This window comes from Rhipicephalus sanguineus, chromosome 4 (assembly GCF_013339695.2).
Source record: "Rhipicephalus sanguineus isolate Rsan-2018 chromosome 4, BIME_Rsan_1.4, whole genome shotgun sequence".
NCBI lineage: Eukaryota > Metazoa > Arthropoda > Arachnida > Ixodida > Ixodidae > Rhipicephalus > Rhipicephalus sanguineus.
The window spans coordinates 207,360,753-207,374,054 of NC_051179.1; the positions used below are offsets into that span (position 1 = coordinate 207,360,753).

Genomic DNA, 13,302 nt, shown 5'->3' on the forward strand with positions numbered 1-13,302 from the left:
TGTGCTTTACCCTCTCCCCTTCTCCTTTCCCTCCTCCTTACTCTCCTGCCTCCAACGCGTTGTTAGGCGACGCGAGATTCCATGGCCTCTCATGATAATAGTTTTCTGAAACGCTACGCGGCGAAACGAAAGCGTTAAACTCCGCTGTTAAAGGTCCCGACTCGGGACGTTTATCAATTGTCCTCAGTTAGGATTGCCCGATAAGTTCGGAACTGTCGGCAAAGCTACGTTCAACGCTGCCAATCGACATAAGCTAAATTAAGTTGGCTTCATTTCACGCAAATCGCAGATATCTTCACAAACACTGAAGCACGTGACGCATGAGATGTCAAGCATTTAGACCCGCCGCTCTGGCGACCGACAAAGTCTCGCGCTGCAGTTTATTTTTCGTCTACTTGAAGCCCAGAGCCAACCAGTGAGCAGGACAGATGTGCAAACCATTCCTCCCATGAAGTGGAAAAGTCCGCCGTATGATCCGTTTGCGTCCCGAAAATATCCTGCACGGAATATAAGTGAAAACACATTTCAGTGATACCAAGGCGTTGGACTGGGCTGGTCGGTACTCATTCACAAGGATAAAACCAGCGGAAAACACAGGACACAGGGAAAAGAAGTCGACGGGACAGCCAGCCTGTCCCGTCGACTTCTTTTCGTTGTGTCCTGTGTTTTCCGCTGGTTTTTATCCTTTGTGACATTTCAGTGAGTTTCGTGGCCTCTACTCATATTCTATCACACGGAGTTTTGGTGCTTCATCAGATACTACTTCTTCATTAGTGACTGGCTTAATTGCTCAAATAATATCATAATTTGTTAGATTCTGTACTATGCCTAAATATACTTACTCCGATGCTCATTTGTTGTACTGCACGTTATTCATTATTCTGTGGCTAAACCTTACGTGACACGTTGTTTTGTTTATTCGTTTGCTCTTCTTACACGGTGCCCCAGATGCATGGGCCCTTCACAGGACTGCACTGTTTTTTGTGCTGAAAGCTATTTTTGGGCTAAAAGAGAGATTCACAAAGAGGGAAAACCAGGGAGGTTAGCCATGTAGGTGCTTGCAGGTTGGCTAAACCTTGCAATTGTGGAGGGCGGAGGTCTTACATAAGAGCAGTACAAGGATACTGTTTTTACTTAATAGTGTGTGTCTGTGCGTGGGTGCGTGTGTGTGTGTCATCATACGACTGCAGCCACACCATATGTTTTTGGTTGATGGGGAATAGTGAACATACTGCACCTTCAAGCAAACAAAGAAACAACAAAATAGACGTAGAGACAGAGAGAACAGGAAGGCAGGGAGGTTAACCAGAAGGTAGTATGCTACCCTGCAATGAGGTTCGAAAGCAGGGGGCTGAAAGAGAGAGAGATATAAAAAATAAATAATAAGGGGGAAAAGCTACCACACACACACACACACACACACACACACACACACACACACACACACCACACACACACACACACACACACACACACACACACACACACACACACACACACACACACACACACACACACACACACACACACACACACACACACACACACACACACACACACACACGCACGCACACACACGAGAGCATTTCCCTCAGAGTCGTTCTGACAGGCCATTAGATCGCAGGAAGCCTGCAAGATTAGAGCTCCTAGCGACTACACTCGAAACCGAACACAAATGTCTCGAATACCTAAAGAACTTCGCGAGCTTTGACATAGGGGCACTGTAATTCTAGTGAGCAATGCACAAAAATGATTCTAACACAAATAGTGCGTATTTCCTCATTTAAAAGATTGAGAGTTCATGATTTGCAAATGACCTTTACAGTCTGTACAATTGCATGTGTACTTAGGAAAATTACTAACAATAGAGCGTACTTATCAAAAGCAAATTCACAGAAGAATGCACTGAAGCGCATACGGCAGGCATTCCAAAATCATGAAGCGCAATTTAACACTGCCCCTATTAAACTAAAGGTGTACAATCACTGCATATTTCCACTTCTAACATTCCGGGCTGATGCTTGGAAGACAACAACATAAAAAAGCTCTTTAAAACGTTAACTTAAACGGCGTTTTAAACGTAAACGTTTAAAACACTGTGTGCGATTAAGCGAGAAATGGTAGGCGTAACAATAAAAGTTCGGAACACGGCAGAATGGCCAGTGAACAAGCAGGGCTGGCCGATATTCCAGCTGACATTAAACGAAAGAACAAGAGAATGGCTTTGTGGGCTAGTTGGTAATGCATCTTGGAGACGTTACAGCGCACCCAGACGGGGACAAAGGAAGAAGACACAAAGTCATAGCGCTCACACAACACAAGATTCAGTGCTGTGCCTTCTGCCTTTGTCGCCGTGTCTGTGCGCTGTAACGGTTCTAAACGAAATAAATGGACCTGGACCGACCCGAATGTGCATTACAGGAAACCGGTGGTTCATTAGAGCAACGGAATGGATACCAGGGATGAGAAACACAGCCAAAGACGGCAGCGAGATACGTGAACTAACGAAATTTCGAAGTGAGCAGGGATTGAAAGAAATCAGCTCGCATGCGACAGAGTAAACTAGAGGTGATAAGGAGCGAGAGAGAGTGTGTGATACACGAAGCATCACTTAGACAAAGTGTTCGGGTACGTACGTCCCAGGGGCCCTCACGACCCCACTGAGCTATATGTTCATGAGTTCATCACGTAGGCTGTCCGGTAAGTTGGGATCCTCCGCCTGGCCCGGTCCGTCGACCGCAGCAGGGTCTCGCATTTCTCCCTAATGGTCAGAAGCTCCAGGTCCCCCGGGGGAGGGTCTGCCAGGCATTCACACAGACCCACATAAGAGAATGTGGGTGAGGGTAGCATTGGAGTAAATGCGTTGAACACAGGACGGGGTGTGCGCTCCCGTGTGGATGCGGGAAAGAAAACAGGGATAGCGAAGGGTCTGAAGGCGGCGCCATAAACCTTGTGAAAATTGTCAAGGGATAGGTGGGGTGGTGGGGTATAGCTGGCGCTCGACGCGATATGCCGGGGTCATCTCGTGGAACGAGGGCGTGCGCTCCCTGGAGAAGCTCGACTCTGATTCCATCACCACCCGGTTGATCATACCTCGGGCGTGGTGAAAGGTGGATTCCCAGAGCGCGCTGGCACTCATATCAGCTCAACATGGCGGACCGGATTTTCGGTGGGTGAGCTGAAAATGCGGAAAGCGGTCTCGTGAGCTTGTCCTCGCGCGAAATTTAGGAGTAAGATTTTCGAGCCGGTAAGGGCGTACCGGACATCAGTGTGTGTGAGGGATCGCCGCTTCGCCCGAGGATTCCAGGATGGATGCATGAGAAAGGTGGAGAGTAGGGTTGGGTTGGAGTGTGCGATTGCAACTACCACGCCTTCGCCCGTGAAAGTTGCATCCATCCATACAGCCTCCGCTTCGGAACCGTAGTATTTGTGGAGAGCTTTTGCCCGGGCTTTGTGGCGGGACGAATGATACGTGGCGTGGGTGTTCCTGGGAGCGGTTTCGCTATGAGCTGTGTGTGTATGGGGGGCTGGCAGAAGTGTGGGGTCGGCTGCTGATATTTGCATTTTGAGGGTGTCAAGTGTGTAACGTCGCTTGACAGACTGACCTAGGCGAGTGCATTGTGCTGCTCTGTGGGCCTCTATGAGTTCGTGTGTGGCGTATAGAGCCCAAGCTTCAGAAGTTTAGTGGTTATCTCTTCGTCCTGCAATTAACGTATAAATAGGCTGATAAGGACGAATTATGTAATGTTGTTACTTGAATGATAATCGGTACGTGCCCCGATATTTCTATCCGTGGTAGTCATTCAGCAAGTCACTCATCAACTTTGTAAACAGAACGGTCGTTGGTGGGTTGACATGACTCCCCATTAGTCACTTCCGTGTCGGGCTACACCGTACCTGCGCAATTAAATTTTATCGGATCTGCACTCTAAACTGAAATACGTTTGAATATCATTAGGGCTGCATATAGCTGCTCACTTTCCACGCATCCGGACTCCTAGATGCGTGGGTATTTTTTGTGAACTTTAATACTGAATAGAATATTTTTTCCACGATTTCCCAGAATTTAATGCGTAGCCTCTTTTAAGTGTATTAGTATGGGCGAGCAGACAGCAATTCATGATAAAATTTACTTTCGCACATTGAAAACGCGACGGAAAGAAGTTCTAGATTGGGCACAAATAGTCTTCTAATCATCTGTGTCTGATTAAGTTTTCCCAGCCGAACTGAATCTGCTTTTGAATGAACACTGCAGCCATCTTATGCAGACAATTGTGTCACGCAATTCACAGCCTGATATGCCAGACAAAATAGGTGTGCAAGTGAACTTGTTCAAGTCAAGGTTTCTTCTGTTAATGGGGCAGATTCGATGCGTTGTTTCTTATATGTTTTTTATACGTCTCCCGCAGGATTGCTCCTCTCGTACAGAGCAGTACATATCTCAAACGAAATCTGGAAGTCATACCTTTGATCCATATTCTCTAATGCTTAGCTTCTGCTCCACAGGTTTTTCGATCACTTCAGTTATCGAAAAAGCTGCTGGTTGTCCTGCTGTGCTTAGTGGCTTGTGCAGACGCCCGCTGATTAGCAGATCCAGAATTCAATACCCTGATTTGGGTTGCCGCAGTGTGTGAAATGCATGAGCACTTGTGCTCTGAGAATGAGAAAGAACTTCAGAGGCAGCTCTGCGCAACGACAATTTTGACCAATTTTCCTTATAAAGCAAAATTCGCCAGAATTATTACATAGCCGCCAGGCATCCAATCGTACGCTGCCATGTGGCTCCTTGAGAAATTTTACACTCAAAGAAACTGTCAGTTAGTGAGAGTGAGGGATCAGTTCTTGGCATAGAAATGATTTAAAGAACTCACCTATAACCAGCGGCCTCATGAACGCTCCCACAGCTGTCACTGATGCTACGAAACCGTAAGCGATGGGGAGGTTCCGTACACCAACGTCCCATGCAATAGTTTGTGACATGGCAACCATTACGTAGCCAACCGGAAGTCCCAGGCTTACAACGAGAATCCAGAATACAACATCACTTTGGGCATGTGGCATCGTCGTGCCGATAATGGCCATGAGGAAGTAAGATAGCGTCATGACGCCAAGGGGAGATGCAATCTTGTAATCGGTGATTAGTGGTACCAGCAGTCGTCCCGCCATATCGGTCACGGAGAAGAATGTGAGAACGTGCGCAGCATCTACTCTGCTAATCCCGTTGTCCACTGCACAGTCAACGGCCACAGCCAGAAACGTATCCAAGAAGAAACAGAAAGAGAAGTAGCTGAACATATGCGCATAAAACCGCCGCGTAGACAGAACATCCTTAGCGCTACGCAGGAGTGAGCGTGTTCGACGTTCCTTCACTGAATGTCGCAAATCACGTGCTTCCTCGAATGATTTGACTGTACAACAGCAATGATCACTCTTCAAAGGAATTGTCTCATCTTCCATGCCTTCCGTACCTTTCTCCGGGGGTTCAATAGTCCCCGTAAAATTCAGCATCGTATTCTTTATTGATGTCGTTTTGATGCTGTCTATGGTGCGCTGCATAACCCTCAGAGATACATTTTCCATAGAAATTTTTCCTGTGCTCTATGAAGCTTCGGTGAGCTCAGATTATCTTGGAAAATTTCTTCAAAGCGCTCTTTGTTACACGGGCAGGTCACACAGGAAACAACGCGATTCGCGGCCCCTACTGACGTATGCTACAGCAATTTTGCTTTCCTTATACCTCTTCCAAGACAGTCGTTTTCTCTTTTCGCATACGTAACGCGTGTGTCTAAGGCCTTCAACATGTCTGGTCTCCTGAGTGATTCCCTTAAAGAAGGTTTTTTCATTATTAAGAGTCGCGGATAGTGGATACCTTGACAGCCTGATTATTGTCGACCTCTTTGTTGAAGTAAACAAAATGTCGTTATCACGCACAGAGTCGTCCCTCTCGTCGCTTCTGCCGAGTAGAGGTTGCAAAGTCGTTGCTATGCAACCAGAATGGTCACCTGCTTCTTTTCCCTGTTGATCGTCTGCATCACTGCTTCCTTTCCTGGAGACTTTAGATGTTTTGGAGCACTCTTCCCGCATCCACGGCGGCTTACGGAAAAATAGGCTGATTGGTCCAATATTTAACAACAGTGCTCCCACTAGGGCGAACGTTCCGTGTAGGCCGTACTCAGCGAGACAGTAATCGAAAATTTTCGGGAATATGAAGGAAGCTGCAGGTGCACCAGCCATGTTGATACCGAGGGCCGTGCCGCGTCTCCTCTCGAAGTACTCGTTCACAGCGACAATAACGCAAGACAGCAGGATTCCATGTCCGGAGCCTGCAAGCGAACATGAAATTATATATCTGCGTGAGTACCCTAACTACTCCAAGGTTTCCAATATGCATTTGTGTCTTATTTGTGCCGATTACATGTTCCAGAGTCAATTGCCAGTGCACCGATTCCAGAAGTATTACAGCACCGAAAAGGCGAGTCACCGAAATCTTCAAAGATAGCGAGGGATAACTCGGGGGGGGGGGGCATAATGTACTAAGTATATGCTAAGTGATTCGACATTACAATTAGCTCACAAGATGAACCAAATGTGGATTAAGGTGAATCAAGAACATTCAAGTTGGAACTAAGGTGTATTAGAGGTTAATCACATATCAATTAATTCTGAGTAGCATCAACTATGAATTAACGGCGAACCAACAGATAAAGTTAATTAAGGCAAATCGAGTGCTAAAGCAAATTAAAGTGAAATAAATGTCAATCATACAATACCTAACACCTCCGCGACCAAATCTCAGCATGTAGGATCAGTTGGGGTGTATAGGCGACGGCCGAAAGAGAAGCAATAGGAAGTTACAGTGCTATGAACTGCCAACGTGCGAAGTAATTGAATTAATGTCTCGTGAGAGCAATCTTTCCCGTGTCCTCTCTTAAGGTAAAAAAGCTGTAAACTTTTCCTAATCAGGTATGACCTTGCGCAAAGGTCATCCTAAGCGTAATATATTCTATAATAAATATGCAGCACTCTAACAAAAGACAAAAAAAACGAGTATGCGTTGCTCCTCTTGGTGATTCCTGACTTTACACGTATATCATTCTGCTTAAAGAGCCACGTGAACTCCCATTTGGGTCTCGCGACTCTCCGACGCGAGTATGGACGGTTGCCAAAGAAAGTGCATGTGTATCCTTGAAGAGAGGCATATACGTGGCAAGTCAGGACGGATAAAATGCGAAGAAAAATACTTTTTTCTTAGAGTTCGCGTGTTCCTCCACTCCTTAGTGCTTCCCACACTACGGAAGAGAAATTTATAGATCATCAAAAAGGCTTAATCACCCCCTCTCACCAAGATTTTGCATCCGGTTATCAATTCGCGTTTTGAATGTGCAGTAACACCATTTCTTTGAGAGTAAAACAAAGCCCGCCTGACTTCTGTTCATTTCGAACGGCGAAATGAATCGTACCTGTGACCACGCCCACGGATACAACGAGGAATGGTATTCCAGTAGCAAACGCTGACGCAAGACAGCCTGCTGACATGAGAAGGCTGCCGAGCCCGACGCTGATCCTCATACCGAATGAATGTATCAGGGCTCCGGCCGCGAGACCTGCACAAATTGGGAAAAGGAAAAATTGAACATGACGACATAGATGTCCAATTTGGATCTATCAAAATTGGGCATCACAACGTGGACATCAGAACGTTGATTAGCTCTTTATTTCAATAATGAGACGTTTAAATAAGGATATTTCCTATGATTGACCAGCGGGTTTTCTTTTTTTTTTGTTTCTTTTTTATTCATATTGCACACTCCTCTAATCGCCAAAGTATTCTAGTCGCGAACATATTCTGGTTTCCCGTAGCTGCAGATGTCTTGTGCCCAAGCGGGCTCACAGTTATGAAATACCTTTGACTCACCGAAACCAATGGCCCGCTAAGGTTCCCAGTTCACTAAACCTTGCTGTAGTGAACTGAGCACATGTTTCAATTTTTTGTTTGCTGCCAAATACGCAGGGCAAACGCAAAACCACAGTGACAGCCTTATCTCGCAGCATCAGTGCTGCAGGCTTGGAAGTGTTTCGTTCACGTATTGATTGAATCGATTGGGCATGCGCGTTTGAGCAAATAAACGTCAATGCAGCGTACGGGGTAATTTTGAGAAATTTATAAGGTGATATAATTAGGCATTTCCAATGACCTTGCGAAATCGAAAACCCAAAGCGCAAGGCAGCCGTGGATTGATGGAAGGCTACTGAAGACTAGTATTTATTTATTTGATTTGCATATATAGATACACAAAAACACAGAGAAAAGAGGGAGAGAGCAAGCTGGCAACTGCCACCAAGAGGGGCACAACGCCTGCCTGCTCTTTCGCGAGGAGGCAGAGGAAAGGAAGTTAGGAGGAGAAAAAAGAGGAAAGGAGACGGAAAGTAAAGAAAAAAATTGACGAAGACTTGGACAAAAATAGGTAAACACACACACACACACACACACACACACACACACACACACACACACACACACACACACACACACACACACACACACACAAACGAAACGCTTATAAACGGGTGGCCAGACCAGTTTGGTCCATAAAGGTCAAGCAGAGCTCGATGGCCCTGGTCGCGTCGAGATACACAACCTCTTGGAAAGAGGTAATCGTCAGTGGTCGCGCATTTAAATCCGAGGAATTTATATTCCTTAATCAGCAAAGGAGGAGGATACAACTTTATTAAAAGAAATTTCATGGGTTTGGAGCTAGCCGCTTGTCTGCGGCGACCTCTTCTGCCCATGCAATGACTGCTTTCTGCAGTTTTTCGTCGGGGGACCGTATTAAGGTCTCCCATGTCGTTTCGGAGTTAAAGTCACATCCTCTGGGAATGCGAGGGCCTTCCCCCACCCAGAGAGCTTCTGCCAGCTCCTTAATCAGCAAAGCCCGCTGCGTAGCGAACGCGGGACAGTGTATTATAAGATGCTCAAGTGTTTCACAGCAGCCACAAGCTGCACACAACGGACTGCTCACACGTCATTGACGATATAAGCGTTCGCGCACCAATACTGAGCCGACTCTTAGTTTATATAACAGTGCTCTGTAACGACGAGGCAAGCCACCACCACGAAGACGGGGAGGGAACGATCCGTTCGCGCCACGCTGGTCTGGGTGCTGATTTAGGAGGTGGCGGCGTATAACCAGACAAGCGTTGTCCATCATAGATGAAATTTCCGGGCAGTCACAGTCATCATGATTACAAGATGAAGCGAGGCGGTCAGCCTCTTCATTTTCAGCAATGCCCACGTGCGAAGGTATCCACTGGGCAGCTAGGGACATCCTGCGCGAGAGAAGTTTGTCGGCTGATTCTATGATACTGCATAGAATAATGCTGTCGGCCACTTTTCCAGTGAGTCTGCTAAGGGCACTACGAGAGTCTGTAAGGATGACGACTTTCGATGTAGGCAATCCTTTTTGCACGTACTTAAGGGCGACATCAATCGCTGCTAGTTCCGCAGTCGCTGATCATGATGGGTAAGGTACTTGTCTGATGTCTGTCGAAGGACAAAAGAAAGCTGCAGAAGCGCCGAGGCCGTCGCTGCGTGCAGATGCGTCCGTAAATACTTTAACGCGATCTCCAAATTCCTAAGACGACAAATAAAATGCACCACGCTGTCGTTCAGTCAAGGAACTTGAAAGCGTTGTCAGAGTTCAAAAAAATACCGAAATATGTTGACCCCCTACTTAAAGCACACGACGGACAGACAGAAAACGAACTTTATTGGGCACTGAGGAGTTACTGACAGGACCCCCACGGGGTCCTGTTGTAACCGCTGGCCGCGTCTACGTGGAAGGAAAGACATTACGAAAATCATTTATGAAAATAAAAGTTGACTTTAGGAAGGTATGGGACGAGGCAAAGAATCTAATGTCGGATAAAGAACAAGCCCCACGCCAAGCACTCATACTAATGCAGGCATCTTGTGTGATAGTGAAGCAGCGAATAATACGAATGGGTATTTTGTGACCAGTGCAGAATGCAAAAAAGGACAGCAATATAGTTCCTAGTATTACATTAAAAATGCAGCCTTACAAACTCTGTGTTTCTATCCTCAGTGACATCAAAGGAAGTAATACAGTTAATAAATCAGATTAAGGATAACGTAGCCGCTGCTTCCCACGCAATAAAAGCAACTCCGTTAAATTGCGCAGCTGGTCTTATAGCTCCCAACATCGTTGATAAAATAAACGGAATGCTCTCAACTGGCATTTTTCCAGACCGCCTAAAAATAGCTAGAGTAAGCTCTCGCTGTGGCACATTCCGCTGCAGAATACCAGAATGGCGACTACGCCATAACGCGATTCTTTGCCTCAGTTTATGTTCGTTCAAGCACGCAGAGTGTGGTAAGGAAAGTGTAGTTCATTAAACTAATCTCCGACTGCTAGAACTTATGCGCCTTGATTGCGTGAGGGCGATCATGAACAAGCTCAACGTTAACTGGTTGCGATGCCTCTACAGAGTTTTTGCTTACCTGAACAGTGGCCGATAGACTGAAGATGCGATTTCATGAACTTCCAGCTGTTGAGTGAATGTCAATTTTCTTTGCGGGCCTCGCATGTTAATAACATTAGTCATAACGTGACATTGTATTATTATAAAATACGTCCGTTCGAGGCTGTAGCAACTGAGACTACTGTTTTCCATTAAATTAAAACAGCAGACATATCGCAAAGACTGATAATTGTCTCTGCGCCGGACTTCCCATCTCGGCGTGAGCCGTTGACAGCACTGCGACAGAGCTCTTACCCGAAAGATTGACGAAGCCGCAGTAGGCACCCAATGGCATTGCGGCCTGCGCCCTTGTAGCTTGGTACGTGCTCATCATTGAAGTGAAGAAAAGTCCACCGCAGCGGAAAAATGACGAAAACAGCAGGTTCACCAGGAAGCAAAGCGCGGCGATGAACCAGCTGCGGCAACCATCGGGCCCAATTTCCGATGCATTTGGCAAAGTGCTGCGCGGCGCCATCGCAGGGTCTTTTATCTCTGGGGCTTCATTGTCTGGTTTCTGCGAGGAGCAATGTCGTAACATGTACACTGACTCTGTAGCACTGTTTTTAGCTGAGCGCCCGTGAAAATTTGTCGCGCAATGTGCGGGAGTGTTATCTGCATGCAGGGCACGCAGCAAGATAGACGGCAGTGTAGGCTATAGCGATAAGAGCAGGACAGGGATGCGACTGTGCACTCTTGTCCTCTACAAAGATTGCCGGGTGGTGTAGGCACAGCCGAACCTCTACACTACGGCAGTTTCTTATTTAATCCGTCGCTGCGTCGCTAGTGCAAGCATATAATAATGCGTTGCGGGTACGCAAGAAAGGGTCTGCATTTGGAGCCAACCACTTTTGGGAAGGTCAAGAAAGTTGGCCCTATCCTCGCTGGCGTGAATGGCCGGCGAAGCCTTTGCACACCATGGAAAACGGTATCGCAAATGAATTCAGCGTCTCTGCAGCCTTTCCGCTTCTCTGGCCTCACACCTGAACTTGGCTTCCTGCCTACCTTGGCGGAAGCGCTTGACAACCTCCAAGCGTTATTCAACATTTGCCTAGCATGATATGCGTTCGCTTTGAATCTGCAGCTGTTGAGGCTGTTTTGTGCACAAGTTGTGGGGAGGATGTATCAGCATGCATATTGCATAAACTACAGCTGATATACCTATATATACACTTAGTCTTGAATTTCACATTCTGTAAGCTCCTACAAGTGTGAATATGTTGAGGCGTATGTTGATTGATCGCCTGGTCATAACTGGAGTCGATGTTCCATATTGGCACACTGTTTCAGCTCAGCCACCTGCAGTCATACGCAAATTGAAGGAGCTTGTAACTTTAGGCACCTAAATTTGGCTACAATGCCAGCAATTTTATTGCGCCGTGTTAAGCAAAGAGGCGTCTTGTGCTGCTATTTCCTTAGCTTATTGTTAAACAGGAATAAAGGCCTCGAGAAGCTCGCGTACGTTTTGATAGGTTGGCCTAAGACGAGTCAAAGGTGAAAGCCATCATCTTGTTTGCTTCTCAATAAATTGCAGTGTTGGCGGTAACGCGTTACAAGCAACGGCGTTACCGGTAACGCGTCACTTTTTTCAGTAACTTAGTAACGTTGTCGTTACCATTTGGGAACTGTATCGAGTAACGTATTTACGTTAGCATTTTTCGGTAACGTAGGTGTCGCGTTACTAGTTACTTTTTATTCCAATTATCCCGGGAGTTTTACACAAACTTCCTCCGTCTCGTGGGAGCCATTTTCCCAGAGCACGACTGCTGTCGGCCCGCCAGGCCATGACAAAACAATCCCGCGCGAGAAGGGGGGGGGGATTTCCTTTGTTGCGCGGGGCAAATGGCAGTGGAGAGAACATTGCTGAAATTTTTTTCATGGATCTGCTGGTTCCGGCTACCTTGTTATCGAGGTTTCAGTTGTCGTGGATTGTCGATGAAGCGAAGTAAATTGCGTTCCTCGAAGCCATCAAACTCGAGCTATCGTGATTTCCTCGACTTGCGCACTTCATGAATCGTGGTATAGTTACTCGCCTTGACTTCTTCGGAAAGGCATTCTAGACATTATTGCCAACTGAATATGAGCAACTGCCTCAGTACCTTTGGTGCCGCGTGACATCGCGCTGTATGGGCTCAAGTAAAACTCTCCGCGCGTTCACTAGCTCTTCCTGAAAGTCAATACAACAATACCATATAGTGCGCCCTCCCAGCGCCTATTTAGCGTAGGTGTGGACGTATTCACTAATAACCGAGGCAAGCTGTCCGATGACAGCTTTGAAATGCAGATGTTGCTCACGTTTAGCAAGTTGTAGTTACATTAGGAAGTTGTACATGCAGTATTCTAACACTGTATGTTAACTTCCCTTTGACAATTAGTTTTACTTCTTCTATCTGCAACTGCGATTACGTTTCTGGTTATTAATTCCTGAGCGAGCGAGGCTGACCTTGAACACCTTAACGTATACACACTCAATTTTTTTTGCAGTAATTATGCAGGTTAAAGTGAAAAAAAATTGTTTATGTGCGCAAATACCTTTTCCCTGAATGATGCCATTTAAGCATCTCCTTACAGCTACAAAATTTGCGAATTGATTTTCTTAGTAGAAACACGCCGTCATAGCTGCTGAAACTTTGCTGGCAGTTCCGAGAGGATTTCTTTTCGGAGAGTGTCGATGACGAAATAGATCATTTTGTGTTTAATTTTATGTTGAGAAAAACGGGTTCACCGTATGGCACAGAGTTACAAGCCGTCGCATGTAATTCTACA

The 13,302-nt window shown here is 46.3% G+C and overlaps 1 protein-coding gene across 1 annotated transcript; it reads right to left on the bottom strand.

Moving 5' to 3' along the window:
* Positions 1–336: 336 nt before the first annotated feature.
* LOC119392009 (monocarboxylate transporter 5-like) lies at positions 337–11,014 on the bottom strand. The gene is made up of 5 exons (XM_037659644.2): positions 10,795–11,014; positions 7,461–7,604; positions 5,870–6,323; positions 4,872–5,560; positions 337–497 (listed from the first exon to the last, which is right to left on the bottom strand). Exons 1-5 carry the CDS (start codon positions 11,012–11,014, stop codon positions 337–339), a joined length of 1,668 nt encoding a protein of 555 aa, XP_037515572.2.
* Positions 11,015–13,302: the final 2,288 nt, after the last annotated feature.

Coding starts and splice junctions, on each gene's coding strand:
- LOC119392009 (XM_037659644.2), bottom strand. CDS start 11,014: ATGGCGCCGCGCAGCACTTTGCCAAATGCATCGGAAATTGGGCCCGAT. Junction 7,605..10,794: donor CGGCTTCGTCAATCTTTCGG/GTAAGAGCTCTG, acceptor CAATTTGTGCAG/GTCTCGCGGCCGGAGCCCTG. Junction 498..4,871: donor CATGAGGCCGCTGGTTATAG/GTGAGTTCTTTA, acceptor TATTCCGTGCAG/GATATTTTCGGGACGCAAAC.